This window comes from Abramis brama (assembly GCF_963993115.1).
Source record: "Abramis brama genome assembly, chromosome: 10".
NCBI classification, from domain to species: domain Eukaryota; kingdom Metazoa; phylum Chordata; class Actinopteri; order Cypriniformes; family Leuciscidae; genus Abramis; species Abramis brama.
Genome location: NC_139972.1, coordinates 20771841 through 20792514, shown reverse-complemented (window position 1 = coordinate 20792514; position 20674 = coordinate 20771841). Strand labels below are relative to the sequence as shown.

General features: G+C 37.0%; 2 protein-coding genes across 2 annotated transcripts in view; both read left to right on the top strand.

The window, feature by feature from the left end:
* Positions 1-493: 493 nt before the first annotated feature.
* serpinf2b (serpin peptidase inhibitor, clade F (alpha-2 antiplasmin, pigment epithelium derived factor), member 2b) lies at positions 494-4188 on the top strand. The gene is made up of 9 exons (XM_084126957.1): positions 494-581; positions 1277-1348; positions 1438-1515; positions 1600-1900; positions 2009-2152; positions 2662-2850; positions 3025-3167; positions 3252-3456; positions 3652-4188. The coding sequence occupies exons 2-9, from the start codon at positions 1292-1294 to the stop codon at positions 3981-3983; spliced, it is 1449 nt and encodes a 482-aa protein (XP_083983083.1). The 5' UTR covers positions 494-581; positions 1277-1291; the 3' UTR covers positions 3984-4188.
* A 978-nt stretch (positions 4189-5166) lies between these two features.
* rpa1 (replication protein A1) overlaps positions 5167-20674 on the top strand; it is a 44843-nt gene continuing 29335 nt past the window's right edge. Inside the window, exons 1-12 of the mRNA XM_084126956.1 lie at positions 5167-5343; positions 5789-5836; positions 6318-6396; positions 6804-6912; positions 7556-7644; positions 8612-8692; positions 10027-10144; positions 10254-10356; positions 10431-10499; positions 10619-10811; positions 11373-11509; positions 12550-12698. Of these exons, the coding sequence (XP_083983082.1) occupies positions 5311-5343; positions 5789-5836; positions 6318-6396; positions 6804-6912; positions 7556-7644; positions 8612-8692; positions 10027-10144; positions 10254-10356; positions 10431-10499; positions 10619-10811; positions 11373-11509; positions 12550-12698 (1208 nt within the window). The 5' untranslated portion in view covers positions 5167-5310. The remainder of the gene's footprint in view (positions 5344-5788; positions 5837-6317; positions 6397-6803; positions 6913-7555; positions 7645-8611; positions 8693-10026; positions 10145-10253; positions 10357-10430; positions 10500-10618; positions 10812-11372; positions 11510-12549; positions 12699-20674) is intronic.

Sequence of the window (20674 nt, the reverse complement as noted above, 5' to 3'; positions counted from 1 at the left end):
TGTAGATTTTCGTGCTTAGAACCAGAGCACCCTCCGGAGAGGTTATTCTGATAGGACAAAGTCCATTTGATTGTTTGCAACGCACTGCTTTTCAACTACTCTCAATTTGGAGATCTTGGCAGAGGCCACTGGTTTGTTTGTGTGGCATATAAGAAAGCAATATAAAAGCCCTCTCTATCCAATAACAGTCTATATTAATATCAGCATTGGCAGAGCTGACTTGTCATCTCCTCCTCATTTATGTGCAATTTTTCTTATGCAGCATGTTTGCTCAAACTCAGTGTCTGACATTCACTGTCAGCAGCTCAGAAAACTATACAGTACCAGTTTATACCCTACTCCATACTTCACAGATCCACAAATCTACACACTCGAGTTTGATGTTTGACCCCAAGGTCTCTCAAAATTTACATCTATGAAGAGGTATGTACTAAGACTACATGAGGTAAAGATCAATGAAAGTTGAAATGTAACTGCCTGCTCTGAGAGTGCCAACCCCCAAGCCAAGAATTTCCCCATTGCCTTTTTTGTGCGTTTCTTTCCTAAAGCAGGGCTGGATCCCACAACTGGAGATTTGCACGGTAAGCACACAGTTTTGTTTGTTGTCTTGTATTAAATAGTTGTTTGCAATATATTAGCAAGATATTGTGTTGGAATATAGAAGTTGATTCTATTGCCAGCTCTTTGGGTTAGTAAATATGTACATTTCATCTTTGTGTATATTTGAAGTATAATAAATTAATAATCATTTAATTCCCATAAGAATGTTTTGATAAAAAATGTTTTTGAAAATTTCCTGTGATCTCATTTTATTTTAACCTGTAGCTTTAAACAAATTTAAAAGGCTTAACCCTGGAATTATGCAACAGCTGACAGACCTTTAGCCATGTTAAGCATTTATTGATTATTCGACAATCTGTGAATTTAAAAATAATCCACATGAAATTTGGGCTGTTAATCAGTTCACGTGTATATTTGTAATTTATTGCCAGATTTTAATGCCAGTTGCTGGATTATGGATTTCTGTGGAAGTGAAGGAGACCTACAGGAATCATTTTGAAAATATTTTCGGTCATCAATAAATTATATGTGTGAGGGTGCTTCTTGTGTTAACATCTTAACAATAGATCTCAAAATGTGTATTTAAGGATGTAAAGTGTATTTTATCCATAATAATATATAAAATGGAAGAGTACCTTTGAACAAGTGACCTATGGAAAAAATCAACCAAATAATTCCAAATACTTTATAAGTTGTTCTGTTCTTTGGTTTTTAGACACTCTTTTAGAACATGAACTTGTGTTTTCTGGCATTCCTCCTCCTCTGTTATGCCAAGCAAGGCTGGACGGTAAAGCACTCAACAGATCTTATATTGTTTTTTATTTTCAAATGATTTTATTCCATTGAAATTCCATGAATTGCTCTTTTTCACTGCAGGAAGTTGCGATTGAACCAGAAGATGGAAGGGATCCTGTAGTTCCTCTCATCCCACTGATGCCAAGTAAACCCATATCAGTAAGAACCCACAATGCTTAGTGCTCATCCTTAAGGGTATACACGTTTAGACATATGACACTCCAATCGCATTGTCCCTCTCAGGATATGAAGGGCACTCTTGACCCCACCGTAACAGAAGCATACACGGGTGCTCCAGATGGCCTGGAAGCAGATCCTTCAGCCACGGTTCCCTCTCCTGGGCAGAAAGAGGGCTCCTCTGAGGAGGACCTTGATTCGCTCTGTGATGGGGAAATGTCTAGCCAACAGATTAAACGGACCATAGGCAATGGCATTATGAAGCTTGGCCTTTGGTTCCTGGAAAACTTGAAGCCTAGTCGTGAGCAGCCCAATCTCATCATTTCCCCTCTTAGCTTGTCCGTCGCACTCTCACAGCTAGCGCTGGGTAAGTCTGGAATCTACAATAAAAACAAAAGACTTGGTTTCTGTTCTGTTTTTGCATGCATACATATTAAAAACACTGAGACAATCTTGTTGTTTATCTGAATCTCAGGAGCAACAAATGAGACGGAAGAGCTGCTTCTACACCACCTGCATGCAGACACACTGCCCTGCTACCAGACTGCCCTCAGCAGCCTCCTGCGCAACTTCCGCAAAAGGAGCCTGTCCTTCGCCAGCCGCATCTATCTGCAAACTGGTGAGAGACACGCACATTAAGCTTACACCAAACATATACATTGTCAGCAATTGCATGCAGGTCTATACAGTGGCCCCCCAAAGTTTTTGTTGTGTGTATATTTAGGTCAATCATGTGTATTATGCATTAGTGCATTTATGAAGTAATTTCCCCTGAAGTTCACACATGAACATATTTAACATGTACATTCAAGATATATTCATTTATTTTAAACTAGATTAAAAAGTTTGTAGACAAATTTTGATTTTGGCTTGAGAAAGCCAGAAAGTTTAAAGTAGTTTTAACAGCTTTAAGTTCGAAGGTTTTAAGTTTGAAATAGCTTTAAGTTTTAGTTTAGTAGTTTTAAAAACTAAAAAGATCTTAGCAAATAGGTTGTTTGATTTTTTTCTTCTTTTTTTCATTTGTTTGAAATAGGATTGGGCATTTTGGGGACTAAATAGTTGATATTTGAGGAACAGTGAATTACCGTACTATGCAAAGCTATGAATGGTTTTCTTTTTTCCCCTCAGGATTTAAAGTAAAACAGGAGTTCATGGAAGATTCTCAGAAACTGTATGACTCAGAGCCGGCCACTTTGACTGATGTTAATGAGATCAATAAATGGGTTAAGAAAGCCACAAATGGGCACATCTCAGAGTTCCTGTCCAGTCTCCCTTCCAGCACTGTTATGATGCTGATCAATGCTATGCACTACAAAGGTCAGAACAAACACCTGTTACCAGCAAGTATTTAGCAATTTCCTCTTGTGCTTCAGTGAGTCACATCAGAGGTTTTGCATTACTCAGATCCGTTGCATTATTGTTCCCTTGTTATTTCACAAGTGTAAATAAAAAAAGGACCATAGAATCCAAGTCTTATTTTCTCTCTGACAGGAGAGTGGCTCACCCGCTTTGACCCTCATTTCACCTCAACTGAGCTCTTCTACATAGATGAAAACAAGATTGTTAATGTGGACATGATGCTTGGGCCAAAGTATCCTCTCAGCGTTTTCACCCACCATGAGCTGGATGCCCAGGTTACTGCCTTTAAGATGCTACTTCATAAATAGCACTGATTAAATCTCTTTACCTCACCTTTTCTTCCACTTTGACCTCTACAGGTTGCTCGATTCCCCTTTAAAGGCGACAGGAGTCTACTAGTGGTAATGCCAACATCTGGACATGTGAATGTGTCAGCCATTTCAGCTAAGCTCAATATCTCAGATCTGTATATTCGATTACCACGAGAAAGAAACATGCAAGTCAAACTCCCAAAATTCAAACTTGATTTCAACCAGGACCTCCAAGAGGCCATGACAAGCATGGGTAAGATGTCTTGCGTCCAGTGCATGCACATTATGACTCGTTAGTGGCAAATATAGTTTAAAATATGCATCTATACTATCTACTGTATTTCCAGTTGCCCCATGATAATCCAAGGAGATCACTTTGGATTCACAGTCATTTTACTATTTCTTCTATTTATGTATGCTAACAAATATATAATTTTACTGTAATCAGGTCTAGGAATGCTATTTAGTCACCCGAAGCTGGACCGCATCTCAGAGGGCCCCTTGTTTGTGTCCAGAGTGCAGCATATGTCCAGTATTGAGATAAACGAAGAAGGGGCAGAGGCAGCGGCTGCAACAAGTGTGGTCATCTCACGTTCCAACCCTTCATTTACTGTCAATCAGCCTTTTTTCTTTGCCCTAATGGATGACTTGAGTCAAACGCCATTTTTTCTGGGAGTAATTTCCAACCCAAACCCTGGATCACCCACTGTGGTCACAACCCCTGGAAATTCAGATAAAACTGATGACAAGGCACTATCTTTTGAAGTTCATCCAAAGTAGTTTTCATACTTTTAGAGTGATTGTCGACTGCATAGTTGGTCCCCACTGGGAGGCAAATTAAGGACATATTTTGTAAACGTACATCGAGGTCTATAAGATAATTTGAAATTACTCCCCCTATGTGAATTAATGTTTTTCTAAATGTCCTTGCTAATCTTGTTAAAAAGTCATAATTTTTTTTTAATTAAAGAAATTTGAACAGAAATTCCTAAGTGCCTCAGAAGTGTATTTATTTAAAGGGTTAATAGTTCTCCCAAAAATGAAAATTGTTTGCTCACTCTTATGCTATTGAAAACCTTATCATTTTGATTTTATTTTAGTTTAGTGAAATATTGCCTTGTTTCAGATACGATAACATAACAATCTGCAGTTCTACTAACAGAGAAATCAATTGTGCAGCAGTTTATGCGATTTTACAAACGTGCTTCAGATTATTACTATTTTTTATAAATACCGGTAAAAATGTACAGCACACAATTCAATAATCAACTGTTTTTGATAAATTAAATTGTATTTGTCACATGACTGAACACAAAGTAGGTTTGTTGAGTGTCATTTTTTCTTATAGTATGCTGCAGGGGAAACAACTTTGTTTTAAATTCAAATGAAAAAAATATTTTATTATAATACATCATATGATTTATTACAGTTATCCATTTTAAACAGAACACATTGTGGACCGGAAAAAAAGAAACAATTGTGCATTTGTTATATAATTATTTTGAAAGGATTTAGAAACCTATTTTAACATAAAATGGGTGTATGAAATGTATGTATTTGATATGCTTTTTTATTTTCAGAAAGACATTTTGGAATGTAAAAAAACTGCAATTATTTAGTTTATTAAGAAAATACCATATACTGTACATTTTAAATTAAATTATACATAAATATTTTGAGATAACAAAAAGAGGGAGCTAATGTCTGGCAGCTAATTTTGTCAATAATGTGACTGTGAATTGCTCTTGTGGCATTGAATGCAACTGTTTGTTACACCATTTGTTTTAAATAAAACAAACATTAGACACATTAAATAGTTTACAACCTCACAAAAAATGTATTTAAAATATTTGTCAGACTCGCAAAACTTACTGAATAAAAAAAAAGAATAAAAACTAGTCCGCTTCAAGAAGGCTCGTCTGTTATATTTATGTTTGACGTTCAGCGGAAGTAGATCGAAACGGGAAACGCGTCATCGCGAGTCGCACTTTCGCGCGTTTGGTGTGAGTTGGCGCGAGGATACAGGAAAGTGCTGAGGACCAGAGACGGTTGTGATCTTTTGTCAATACAACATTTAATCTTTCGTTCGCCATATTTTTGTGAAAACATGACTGTTAGACTGTCAGAAGGGGCAATTGAGGTAAGAATAAGACCGCAGCATTATTTCAACCGTTGCAGACCAAAGCTTGCTAAGTGAGTTAGCCAGCAAGATTTCGGACTGTGACAGTGAGATAAAATCAAACTTTTACCATTGCCTTTTGTTTATTGCACTTACCCTTTTCGATAATTACATGTATGTGAACTGTAACAAGGTTAAAATCGAGGATGAAACGTGTCAACGCAATGCAGAGACGCAATAGTTGTTACATGGTCCGCTCAATGTAATTGCAGCAGCGGATACTGAGCAGAATACAAACAGTCTCAGTCATTGTAACGTTAGATGGAAAATGGTTCATCATGTGGTTGGTTTTCTTCCCCGAGTTTTGAATGTGTGTGGAATAAGGCAGATATCTGAATTCACTAATAATGTTGATCTGATTTATATGAGTGAAAGTGTTGGATTGTGTACTTTTTTTTTTTTTCAGTCCCTGACTAAAGGAGTTGAAGTCAGCAACCCTGTTCTTCAGTGTGTGGTAACTATTAGATTCATTGCACACTGTTTGCAAGTTATTAAAGTTATTTTGTTACATCACCTTGTATTCTAGGGATGGTGATGTGAAGACCAATATTGTAGACAATGACAATTATCAGATTATGTGATTTCTGAGGGGAATAAAATGTTAATGTATAAAATTAAGTAAATTAATAAAATAATGTATTTTATTAAGGTCTCATTTTTTAACATTAATGCATGTAACAATGAGCAATATATTCTAACAGGATTTAATAACCGTTGTTAATTTTAGTTAATAAAAATGTTCATGTTAGTTCAGTGCATTAACAAATGTTAACAGACACAACTTTTAATCTTAAAAATGTTTTAGTAAATGTTGAGATTAACGTCATTAACTAAGATTAATAAATGCTGTAGAAGAATTTTTTTTTTCACCAGACCATTTATTTCCATTCTAGTTATCTTTAGTGTTAGACTAAAATGTTGAATATTCTCTCCAGAACATCCGCAAGATTGATGGGGGGAATGGCCTATCCCGTTTCCGTCTCATGATGAGTGATGGGCTGCACACTATGTCCTGTAAGTTTGATCAATTTTCAGATGCCTGTGTGTGTTTAATTTGGCGTCTGTCCTTAAAATACATTGTAATTTTCATGTGCAGAAGGATGTTTTTTTGGATGTTATTCTGAAACGGCTTTTTGCTTATTGATCATCAGCACCAAAGCCATATATTTCTCTAATACTTTTGTTGCATAAGCATTTAAATGTCCATGTTCGGTGCTTATGTGTTTGAAAGTTGAATGGTCTATTTGAGATAATTTGGATAAGCAGCGTGACTTTAAAGTTACGAGTGAGTGATATGTGTTGAAAGTAGTCTTTTGCTCATGTCACTGGGATGTAAACCCCAGGCTTTCTAAAACATGCAAATATGAGAAAGGGAGTCCTAAACCATGTATTTTTGAATATTGTTTGTCCCTTGCATGCAGCATTCATGCTCTCCACACAGCTCAATCCCATGGCTGAGCAAAACCAGTTGGCCTCTAACTGTGTGTGTATGCTGAAAAGGAGCGTCACTAATGTTCTCAAGGATGGACGGTAAGCATTCGTCTCCAGGTCTTGATCTTATTTTTTTTTGTTTCTTACAGTTATTATTATTAGCAAATTTCTCTGTGGCTCTGCTTTGTTTAAACTACTATTTAAAAGTTTGGGGGCAGTTAGATTCGTTTAATGTGTTTGTAAGAAGTCTCTAATGCTCACCAAGGCAGCATTTATTTGATCAAAAATACAGAAAAACAATATTATGAAATATAGTAATAACTGTTTACTATTTTAAAATATTTAAAAATGTAATTTTATTCCTGATAGCAAAGCTGAATTTTCAGCATCATTACTCCAGTCTTCAGTGTCACATGATCCTTCAGAAATCAATCTAATATGATGATTTGCTGCTCAAGAAACTTTTTTTATTACTATCAATGTTGAAAACAGTTTTGCTGCATAATATTTTGTGGAAATCTGGATGCATTTTTTTCAGGATATTTTGAAGAATAGAAAGAAACAGTATTGATGTGAAATGGAAATCTTTTGTAGCATTATGAATACCTTTGGGAAATTTAATGCATTCTTGCTGAATAAAAGTATTAATTTCTATCAAAAAATTGTACTAACCTCAAACATTTGAACAGTAGTATATTTTCATTGATGCATATTATTGAGCTTTTGTGTTTGTTCTACACAGACGTGTGGTGGTTATACTGGACATGGAAATACTCAAGTCTGCTGACCAGATGCCAGGAAAAATTGGAGACCCAACTCCTTATGTAGAGGGTGAGAGAGTACATTTGACCCATGTCAAATTGAATGGAAACTCATATAAAGCAGACATCCCGGAGTCTCCCGCAAATTGATAGCGGCTCTCTGATGCTCTCAAATTATGCACAATATCCCAGAAATTGAGTGAGGTGGTTTCAACCTGGTATTAATGTGCTTTTTCAGTAATCTAATCACAGGTGGTCAGTCAAGAAGCATTACCGTTTACACCTGGTATATTATCATGCATTTCATTTGCGTCTCCTGTGACTAGGGCTATACCGGTTAACTTCACAACTGCCCCACCATGGTGGTAGAACGCCAAAATGTTTTTATTTTATTTTAAATGCTCTTTTACTTCGTGAAATTAAATGTTACATCCCAACCATGGAAACATCTGGATTTGTGCTTAGTGAGAGAGGTACATGAGCCCATAAATTTAAGCCATTTGTCGGCTTTGTATTGTTTTGCAATCTGGTCACCTGATTTTCCACAAATTTATTCAATTCATTAGTTAATCCACTGGACATGAAATCTCATTTCTTTTCTCAAATCCTCACTCTCAAATCTCCCATTTCCACAGTGGATTATAACAGTTTCTTCCTTTCATTTACATTTAATTACTATATTCACATCCTTTACTGTAGAAAAAGGCTGTAGGACAGATACCCCTTTTCTTGGATGTCAAATCTATATAGCACTGATTGTGCTTGTTAGACTTGATAACAAGCTCAAGTTTATTTGTATAGCGCATTTTATACGGTGCTGATTTGGTTTTGCTTTCTATGACAGTGCTGCATCCAATATATATGTTTGAGACTATTTTATACATTTCATTTTGGTCTGTATGTATCTCCCTTAAATCTTTGCAGGGTGGGATGTCTGGTAAACAGTTTCATTTGAGCATTGATGCATGTCTGTCACCTTGTCAAGAGGGATTTAATTTGATCAAATGTTTCATGTTTTTCTTTCTTTTTTTTTGTAGGTCAGTCAAAGGCACAACAGAGTACAGCTCCAGCTCCAGCTCCAACTGTACGTCCATTACAGTCTAAGAATGGAAGTGATGGTAAAGAAATGAACACAAATATATATTTAATTTATTTGGTGTAGGTGTTTGTTTAAAAACCCTCAAATGTTTACATTAACAGTGCTACTGAGCTGTAATGCATTAGCTGACTGCTGTGTCATGAAGTTCTGAATTGCTAAATTATTATAGATTATAGCCATATAGTTACTAAAATAACTAAAATATTTTAGTTGAAAGCTGACACATTTTCAAGATACACATAGGTGTACACAGTGCAGTGCATGTAGTGATGTCTTAAAATTCACTATGGTAAATGATTTTAAAATAAACACTGACCAACGGTTTTCTAAGGTGAACTGACAAACTGTTAATTAAAAAGAAAAAAAAAACCCTTTAAAGCATCAGTTTGAAACATGGAATACTGGGAATAAAGTAGATACCATATTAAACCTTTGAATCACCTGTAGTTCAAGCCAGGGTTGCCAAGTTTTTTCCCTACACCAAATATTTCTTCCTCTTTAATACAAATTATAACACAAAAAAAACAAGTTTGAACATCAGAAGGTATATTAAAAGATACAGTATAACTTACCAAAATCTGTATCATGTAATTCTTCAATCTGTGTTTCAACTGTGGAATGATCTCAAAACAGCTTGTGAACAATGTCACTTGATGTTGCATTTACCGCTGGAAAGTTTTCCAATGTTCAGTTAGCTATAAAAAGCACTATAGAGGAGCTTATTTACTGCTAATTATGCATGTTAAATATGTTTGTTTTGAAATTGTCATTAAGACAAGTGTTTATAAAAACTACATGTGCAACTGAGTTGTATACAGACATTTTGAGTATGATTATATCTGAAAATAAATGATTAAAGCAGTTAGCAGAATATACAATTTTGTGTTCTGTTGTTAATTTTAACCTCTTATAAAGTAATGTTTCAAGTGAGAGGGTTCCCTGTATAGTTTACACTACAACATTAGTTAGGAGAGATTTTTATTATTTTTTTCTCCTTGAGAAAATCAAACTGTATCGGCTGAGAAATTTAGCATTGTTGCGTCTCTAGAAGAAAGTGATTATTTCATTCCCTTTAATGTGTATATACCCTTTTTTTAATTTAAGCATTTGAAGGCTTAATTTCATGTATTTCAGCACAGAGTTTAATCTTCTTGGTGAGATTTTTAACTTCATTGAGGATTTTCAAGCTGTGTTAAACAGCTGTAAAGATTGTCACTGAAGATTGTTTTAGAGGTGTTTTTCACGACAACATGTCATAAATGCAAAATTGGTGTCTCTTTTATCTTCATTATCTTTGTGACTCTGTTTTAGTTCTTTGTGGTGATCTGTTGTTTTCTCCTCTTCGCTCATTAGGTTCAATGAACAGACCTCCTGCTCAGAGCTTCGGGAAAAAGCCCATGGCTGCCCCAAACACTCCTGGAGGCAGCTCTAAAGTTGTGCCTATTGCCAGCCTCAATCCATACCAGTCAAAGTCAGTCTACATTTCACATCCACACTCCTGAACTTCCCTCTTTCCAGTCCAATTTACCTTTGCATATCACATTGTGTTGTGCATGGATAAATAAGAGTGTTTTCTATAGGTGGACTGTTAGAGCTCGAGTCACCAACAAGAGTGCTATCCGCACATGGAGTAACTCCAGGGGCGACGGGAAGCTTTTCTCCATGGAGCTAGTGGATGAAAGCGTAAGCATTTATCAGCAGATCAGAAACTTGTAAGAGTATTAATTTGCAATGACATCTCGCTTTGTTTATTATAGGGGGAGATCAGAGCAACTGGGTTTAATAACGAGGTGGATAAATTCTACTCACTCATCGAGCAGGGAAAAGTAAGGCCTACTTCCTTCTCAATTGTTAGCTGTTATCAAATAATGTAGGGCTAAGCAATGTAAGGTAGCAACAGCTGTTGATCACGTGACCAGATTTCTTTCTCTCTTGTTGTCCTCAGGTCTACTACATCTCCAAAGGCACCCTGAAGATCGCTAACAAACAGTTTTCTTCACTTAGGAATGACTATGAGATGACTCTCAACGGAGAGACAAGCATCATCCCTTGTGAGGACAGCCATGATGTCCCCATGGTGCAGTGTGAGTTTGTTTCCATTGCTGACCTGGAGTCCCGGGAAAAAGACACAATTGTAGGTGAGCATCTCCCCCTGGCCTGTCCGATTGGCATCATCAATAACCAGCATTTTAATAATTAACCACTGTGGAGACAGTAGCATGGCTCTGTGTAACAAATGTGTTGAGGCCCAGGAGGTTGTGGTAATTATAATGTTGATGATGAACGCAATATTAATAATGCTTATGACAGTAATGGCCTGTGGCGCAGATTGACTTTGTGTCCCTGTCGGGTTCTAGCAGAACCGGAGGAGAAAGATGCTGTCTCTGGTAGACTGAAGAGTCAATAAGCATGCCTCTAATTATGGTAATAGCAGTCTGAGCATGTTGAGGTGCGGCAGGCATATTTCTTATCTGAGATTTGAGTCAGGTGCTGGCAGTGATTTGTGAAACACTCCTAATGGCAGCTAAATGATTCATGACAGCGTCTGATATGAGAGGATTAAGATGGCGCGCTGCAATGGAGCGTTGACGGGTGTTGTGGAATTACATTCTGGATGAGTGTTATAGTCATCACATACCTATTTGCTGTTGGTAAATTTGTGGGAGTGTTGTAAACCTGTGTGGCGCATGTGTTTACAGATGTGATCGGAGTATGTAAAAACACAGAAGATGTGATGCGCATCACGACCAAGAACAGTCGTGAGGTTTCCAAGAGAAACATCCAATTGATGGACATGTCCGGCAGAGTCATCCAGCTCACCATGTGGGGCAATGATGTACGTAATTAATTAATTAATCTTTAATAATTTTACATTATTATTCATGCCTTATAGTACAGTAAAATGTCAATTATTCTCAATATAAATTAGAATTTTGTAATAATCAATATTGTAATTTTTTTTTTTATTACCTTTTGTTTTTTGGACCATAAAGTTTCATACGACTCTGTCAGAATACTTGTGTAAAAGTGTAAAACCGTTAATGTTTAATTTTTAGAAGCTAGATTAATTGCTAAGCTCTACCATATGTATGTATATGGATGACCGATTGCATTGCCTGAATGATGTACACTACTGCACAAAAGTTTGGGGTTGTTTTTGAAAGAAATCTCTTGTTCACCAAAGCTGCATTTGATCAAAAACAGTAATGATAAAAAAAAAGTAATGCTGTGAAATGTGAGCACAGTTCAACTGTTTTCTATTTTAAATGTTATTTATTCCTGTGATTGCAAAGCTAAATTTTCAGCAGTTTTCAGTGTCACATGATCCTTCAGAAATCATTATAATATGCTGATTTGGTGCCCCCCCAAAAAATATTGTTTTAATCAATGCTGATAAAAAAATGCTTTTTTTGAAAACTGATCTATTTTTGTGATTTGAGTAGCAAGTTCAAAACATCAGCATTTATTTCAAGTAAAAATAAATATTTTGTAACATTATAAATGTCTTTACTGAAACTATTGATCAATTTAATTCATCCTTGCTGAATAAAAGTATTAATTTCTTTAAAAAAAAGTATGGACCGCAGACATTTGAACGGTAGTGTAACGGCAGCTGACTGGAATCCTCATGCAAACAGTGATATTCAGCCTTAAACGCTGTGATCTTGTACCAGATGAGGTTCTCGAGCATTTCAGCTATTCTCGTCTCATCAGGATTTGCCATGAAAGACCAAATTGCATAAAACCACAATTAGATGGCAAATCCTTATGGATCTTTTGATGCACTGCTGCTAGCAAGTAAAATATGTTTACACCGTAGAATATATGCACTTTTTCAGTACTTAACTATTCACCTTTTCTTTCCTCACTCTGCAGGCAGAGACATTTGATGGCAGTGGGCAGCCAATCTTGGCCATTAAGGGGGCGAGATTATCTGACTTTGGTGGGCGTTCTCTCTCGACTCTCTTCAGCAGCACAGTCATGATCAACCCCGATATTCCTGAGGCATACAAACTACGGGGCTGGTGAGTGATATTTTTTTCCCCCCTTGGTTTCTCTCAAATCGTACAATACAGAATATACACTGCATCTGTTGTTAAGTGTTTGTCCTAGATGAAACAGATGCGTTCTGATGCGCCCCTGTTTTTATTTCTCCACTTGTGAGAATTGGGACGAGCATAGAGCAGACACTAAAATGCACACTCCAGAACTCAGAGAGGGTGAGCATGCTCATGCCTTTGATATCAAGATTAGCTCTATCAGCGGCACTCTGGTGGGCTTTGCATTCAGGCTGATATAGGAATGCAAATTATGGCTAATCCCCTGCCAAGATGTTCAATTTCCTTGGTGAACTCGTGTGACTCGGGTCCTTTGAGAACAGGAATGTTTATTTCTGCTCTGGGGATGTGAAACAAGGAAGATGGGGAAACGACGGCGCCGAACGCCTTGCTGAGAGATGATGTTATAAATACGTGCATACAAGGAAGCAGCAATGAGTATATGATGGCTTCCTGTGTTTTTGGAGCACAGGGCTGTCCTAATCCTCATAGATTCTTAATGGTTATTGAAGGAATTAAAAAACTGTTATGACTCAGTTATTCTTATGTTTTCTTCTGCTTTCTCATGCCAATTTAGGTTTGTGTTGGGGCTGCCAAATTTATAATTATGCGTCTTAAAATATCTTGAATAGACCTGTCACAGTTATTACATAATCACCATATTGTGATGATTTGAGTAAGCCACAATCTTTGTGCACTTTCAGTGGCAAACATAAATTGTCATTTAAATATTGAAATCCACGTAATAATGTGCTTTTCCCTTTGTAGTAGTTTTATGTGAATTCAGCATATGAACTGGGATCATCTTTTTTTACTGCTCCACTTTTAAATATAAACTAGGTAGAAGTGTAATATTTTGACTAGGTAGTTAATTTGAACTATTTGTATAATAATTTATTACCTGCAAATAGTAATTCAATGTTGTTTTAACCTTAACTAAAATGGATAGCTCACCCAAACATTTTCATTTTCATTTACTCACCCTCATTTTTTTCCAAACCTGTATGATTTTATTCTATTTTGATGCACGTCAAAATAGAATAAAATCATACAGGTTTGGAACAAAATGAGGGTGAGTAAATGAAAATGTTTGGGTGAGCTATCCATTTTAGTGGTCTGTATGCAGAGCTCATTACTATTGTTTTGCATTAATAAGTGCAGTCACTAAAAATATTACAGGTTTGTTTACTGGAAATTTGACCGTAAAACACAGAGCTTGAATTGAGATGTAGATAAAAAAAAAAACGTTTATTAACTTTTATTAACTACAGTAAAGTGCAAAAAAAAAAACTACTCTTATTAAATGTACCATTCGGAATCACTGACAGCTTCAGTGATTATAAAAGAAACGCTTTTGCTTTCTGTCTAATTCAGTCGCAATTTGAAAAAGTTTTTGTTTCATGAGACTGTGACATTTCCACTCCCTAATATATAGAAAAGACAATAAGTGCTCCATCTACTGGTTATAGTGGTAATTTCATGTCTTTTTTTTTTTTTTTAGTGTTTGATGGCCACGGTGTTAGTTTTCCTACATCTTTAAACTTTTAGTTTTACAAATCATCACAATAAAAATAACATTAAAATGGGATAATATTTAGAGCCTTGAAGTGCTGGAAAAAGTGTAAAGCTCTTCAAAAAGACATTAAAGTGCTTTAATTTCATTCTTAAAAGTTTGCATGAACCCTGAAATGAATATTGTAAAAAAAATTGTCTATTTCTGCATGGTTACATTTAGCATTACTACATTAAATCCATAGTGAATGTTGATTTTTAGGGATGGGTACCGAAACCCGGTATTAAATGAGCCCTGGTGCTAAATTGAAAGACAGCAGGATCGGTATGGCCAGCTGTTTCTATATGCGATAAACCATTTGTATGTGATGCATTTTTGCCATTCGCAATCCCGAAGAGAGATCTCTCTCACGGAGATACAGCGCGCACAACAACAGTGACGATGGCCGAGATAACTTTAACAAAAGTTAAGTCTGGTTACACTTTAGTGCTTTGATATTAATCAAATTTTATTTTTGATTTTGGGTTCCAATGATTATAAAAAAAGATATTTGAGGTAAAACTATTAAAAACTAGCTGCGTTCCGTCTAGCACAACTTCCTTCCCTTCACGGCAGTGCGCTGTCATTTCTCTCTAAAACCCAAACTTTGCATCAGAATTCGCACAAACGGTGATTCCTGTAAAATGCAGTCTCTACAGTTGCTAAATTGCGGGACGTGTTTGAAAATAAAAAGAGCTAATAAAAGCACAATAACTGCGCAAGAGACTCTGTTTCCAACTTCAAGGCTTTGTGTGTGTGCGCTCCAAAATGGACTGCAATATAGACATGCTCATTATACTTTTGGCTTACTTTACGCTTTGCTTTTCCACTGCGTGGTACGATTCGGCACGGCTCGGCTTGGTTTGCTTTTCCACTGCAGTTTAGTACCGCTTCAAAGGGGGTGGGATTGTAGACTTCTCATTGAAGTTGCTGAAAAACTTTTTCATTCCTGGTCGCAATATCCACTCATTGGCTACCAACGAGAGGAGCGTCTGCACCTCATCTACTGACCAGTCACCACGATTCAGCCATTTATTTTTTTCAAGTTTCTTTTTTTCTTTTTTCAAGCAAGTCATTTAATAAAAATTGTGCGAACAAATACTGCGGTGACTGTTTAAATCTAGCGGGTTTGGTGTCTCATGTTGCAAATCCAATGACACTGGTAGTGACAATTCTCTGACCAATCAGTGATCTGTAGTGTTTTCACGCCACATTTTAGTATCTGTATGGTACGCTTGGAACCTCAACAGAGGTGATACCATTTAAAGCGAACCGAAGCGAGCCGTACAATGCAGTGGAAAAGCGCCACAAAGTGAGCCGAGCCGTGCCGTACCATGCAGTGAAAAAGCGCCATAATAAACCTACTGATGATTGCACCATTAATGTGATTGTGAATCAAACAGAGAGAAAATTACTCCGTTCTTGAATGAATAACTTGAGCTTTAATAAGCATTAATATATCCATTTATACAGTGAGAATTATGCATTATTTAACATTTGATTACTTTATTAGATTTCTTTTGTAGGCCATATTACTTGCATGAACAGTAATGTTAGTAGACCTTTTCTGAAATTAAAGCACTGCATTTCATTTGTATCTTTGTTTTATTGTATATTTATTGTATTGACCATTTGTTTGTACTTAGTTTTTTTGTTCTTGTTCTTATTGTATCTTATCTTATGCATATAAAGCACAAAAAATGCCTGCACTGGTCCATTTACAAATAGATGTTTTGGATTTGTTTTGTTCAAACAATGCTGTTTCTTTTGCTATAGATATTTTACATTATGTTCTTAATTAGTTTTGTTTTTATTTGTATAAAAAAAAAAAAACAAATAGAACCGATAACAATACTGTTAAAGTACCGGATCGATAAGCAGTATCGGTAAGAGCAGTAATACCACCTTATGATACCCATTCCTAGTGATTTGTGGATTGAAAAGCCTTCTATAACTTGTTCGTTCATGGCATAATGTTTCACCGGTTTCCACGTCAGCGCTGTTTGATCTAATATCTGCTCTGTAACAGAATTCTGTATCTATGCTGAATTTAAATGCCTCTCAATAGATCACCCAGCACTATGTAGTATTGTCACGTGATCGAGATTTGGTCGCAGTCTGGAGCCCTGGTATGCTACCTATGAAGTATTACTCAGCCTCGAACCTCACTTATCCCTGTTTTTTTTTTTTTTATAGGGCCACACTGACTAATTACTTCCCACCTGTGTTTATGATCCATACTCGCCACCTAACAGCCCACCTGGCTGAAGCTGTCCACGAGTCTCTCTCTTCATTTTCCCTGCAGGTTTCAATCAATTTCTCTCTGTGTCCTCCATTTATTTACCTACCAGTAACACAGACCCCCTGCCTTGAAGGGAAATAAGATGAAAGTGGTGCATAAGAGGGACTGCAGAATTGAAATTCACTTTTTCTACCATCCATTTTTGGACTTTTTGACAAGCGATTAAAACCTGTTTCGCCAGCCTCTAGTCTACCATTCTACCATTTTGAGAGGGTAATTATTTTGGGGGGGGATCTGAAGGCTTCATTTACATAATGTGTGGAATGTGACTGAACACAGGGTGAGGTAGAGCAGCTTTCCTTACAGTTTTGGAGTGTCAGCTCAAAGCATCTGGTTCCTCTGCATGGCAATGCGTAGGACTTGGACTGCGTATTTCCTTGCATTGTTTGTAGGACTAAAAATGCTCTTTGTCAGCAACGTTTCAGAATTTTTGCTGATCCAGTCGTAGGTAAGTTCAACCGCTTAGTCTCCAGGCTCACGTCTGTCCTCTTCTCACTTGGAAAGTCAGTGATAATGAGCTTTCAAATCATGGGCCAATGTGCAGTGCACCGCCTCTTGGCCATATTTCTGAAGGTCCAGCGGGCCACCATGGAATCAATAGATGTCCTTCAATTAGTAGAGCTGCAGTAAGTGGTGTTTTGAACCTGGAGGTGTTGAGTTCTGCAGTACAAGGACTCATTCAGCCACTTGACACACTGTGCCAGTTCTCTACTTCTGAGACCTCTTGAAGTTGTAACTTTAATTTGCAGCTGTTGTAGCGATCCATTTTACTGCTACCAGTGGTTAAAATAATGCGCTAAGAAGATAAATACTGTTGTTGTTGTTTTTAAGTCCATAAATGATATTCATCTGTTAAGGTCACTTGCTGGATAACCAAACTATTACTGTGCCTAAATATGTCTTTCACAGTATTTACTGTTAATGCTTCTGTAATTTTTCAGCTTATGATCCAAATTTTGTTTTCCTTATACACATTCCCAGTCTTATTGTGAACGGTAGTCCAAAGGAAAGTTTGTCTAATACTTTGCTTTGAATTTTTTTATTTCCTGTGACTGAGCATCACCAAGTACTTTTGTTTTTTAGCCCCTCCCCTCCAACCATCTGTCACACATCCTGGGTTTTCTTTGTTCTTTTTTTCTTTTCCTCTTGAATTTTATTCAGTTGCGTCTCCTGTTTTACTTGGAAATGCATCACATCTTGTAAGTGAAATGTGTTACTAACACTTTCATTTTGATTCTAAATGACGTCCATCTTTGATCTGTTAAGAGTCCCAGTGGGATTTACCCTTGAAGTCTGTTCCTCGTGGAGTTGAACATGTTGGGGCACTCAGATGTTGCCTGCCATTTTAAAGTCAATCCAATTAATCACATTGATTGAGGATCCTTCGTTCTCACGCTCCGGAGCTCAGTGTAGGGGGAGTTGTCGTCGCTGTGCTGCTTTACTGTCAGAATTTCTGTTATTGTGTAATTTGACACTCAAGACAATGTGTTTTATTTCTTCAAAAGTTATAGTGCAGAAATTGAAGGAATATGTAGTTTAATGCATGTCCCTGTCTACTTCAGTGATTTTTATTTAATGTTAAAAATCCATTAATGATCGAATGTCTGTTGAGAAACATGGTTTTGTTTACACGCGTGTGTAAACATGGTTTTGAGTAAATAAATGTCAGTTTTGTGTAATTCTCTTTTGGACACCCCCAAATATATCAAGAAATTTTACATTTGTGGTTTCCGAGCCTGGGAAAGTCAGTCATTTCTTTAGTAAATATATATTTTTCTTTTATGCTCAGCTCTAAAATATTTCATTGTCAAACAATTGCTCTTTGTCATCGGTAATGACAGAAAAATGCATGGAACTTCAAATGGTGTCCGTCTTAATTAGTGCTGCACGATTAATCGTATTGCAATCGCGATGTCAAGTCTATGCGATTATATAACGCAAAATGCTGCGATTTTATATTAAATAAACGAATTAGCGCTATTAACGCAATTAGCTAGTGTTACATGATCCCGCTCTTATTCATGCAAATGCTTTTAAACCATTCATGCGCGATAAGACAAAGAACGCACTGTCAGTGAATGTCCTCCTGACACACACACACACACACACACATACACGACACGACCCACAGATAGACGCGCGCCAGTATCAAGTTCTCTTTCGCGGTAGAACGAACAACACACATGTATGCCAAAATTAACGCGCTGCCTGTGAATGTCCTGACTGTGACACACAGAAAGACTCGCGCTAATATTGTGCGTGCACACAAAACTGCATGCCAGAATACAGTTCTCTTTCGAGCTTGAACGAACAATAACACACACAATTATGCCAAAATGTCTTTTTGTCGAGCATCTTCATAACATAAGAGTAGTCTAAGTCTTGTGATGAACGTGAAGAGTTGTGACTCGTGAGAGAATAAGGCGCATGTGAGATCCGCGTCTCTGACAGCAGCGGCTGCTCTTAAAGGGACCGTACACAGCAGCCACTAATTATATCTGTCTCTAAAGTTAATCAAAGAACAAAGGGAACAGAGAAAAACATTCACCTCTCTTGAGTAAAGAACTTTTTTCTTTAGGCAGATTATCACTAATCTGTGTGTGCATTTATTTTCCTTGAGAACCAAGCAAGTTGACTCATGAAGCCATTTGTTTATTATATCGCGTATCGCAATTGCAATATTGACCTCTATTATCGCAATATGACATTTTCCCCAAATCGTGCAGCCCTAGTCTTAATATACACATTGCACCTGGACCCAGTTCTTTAGATATGGGTAATTGGGAAAAACCCATGTTGGTCACTACTGCTTGCCTAGGTTGGTTTTAGTTTAGCAGTCAGTTTACACATTTGGTCAAAGCTTCCATAAGCATATAAACTAACCCTTAATGCTGCTAGTAATGGATATCTCAGCATATGATGCAAGCATTCTTTTGTCCAATAGATGGCGTCAGAGATTAGAAACACTCTCAATCTGCTCCTCCTGCAGAGTGGACTTCACACTCCAGCATCGTCATGCCTCCCGTCGTTCCTCACCCTGTCACTCTCGCCCTGTTCATTATCATTCTTTCTCGTTCACTGATGCACTCTTACTCATAGGTTGCCAATTACTCTGACTGGCTCATTTTCGACAGTCTTCTCAGAGGCAGTGAAACCTCTCCTGCCTCCACCCCACCTGTCAGAGCCTTCAAACCAGCATGCGGAATAAAGCAACGCACAGCCAGGAAGTCTGTCTGTTCTTGCACTCGCCGTACCTACACTAGATATCTCCATCAAACTCAATGTGAAATATTAAGCGAGGGTCATGAGTCTCAGTGAGACTTTTGTTTAAAGGAATTTTGGGTGGTGTCCGCTTGGCTCACTTGCCATGACCAAAGTTCTCCCTGGGGAACGCTATTGTACTGTACAATAAGCTTTAAGAGAACGTTGGCTGCTGTGCTGTTTCCAGGTCAAAGGAATAGTTTACCATGAAATGAAAACGTTATCGTTTACTCACCCCCATGTTGTTCCAACCTAGTGTTGTTTTATTCTGTGAAACACAAAAGGAGATCTTAGGCAGAATGTTTATGCTTTTCCATACAGTAGAAGAGGATTTATACTGCCAAGCTCCATGAAAGCAGTCCATATGTCTGGTGTGTTAATATCCTCTTCTGAAGCCTTTGTGTGAGAATCAACAGTTAAAAATTTTTTTTTTACTGTTATCTTATTTAAATATCTAAAACGTCACTAATGTTCAATTGAAATTATGGCTTTGGATTGTAATGTCAGGTTTGACTCAATTGAAGGAAAACAAAATTGTCTCATGCAGAGGTGTCATTCCCATTCCAACCGAGCGGGTTCACGCTTTGGCTGAGCCAGAGACGGACACGCTCAAGTCTCGTTATATATCACAAGTGTTCAGTGTTTTCAACCATGTAATGTTTATTTTTTTGTTTTTGACATTTAAATACAGATAAGTAACTAGCAAAAAGCATTTATAGTTTGTAAAATATACACTGATATCCAATATACACATTGGAAACTTTACTTTAAACTTAATATTGTAGGTAGTACAAAATGAATAGTACCCCAAAGTGTTTGAATTTCGTA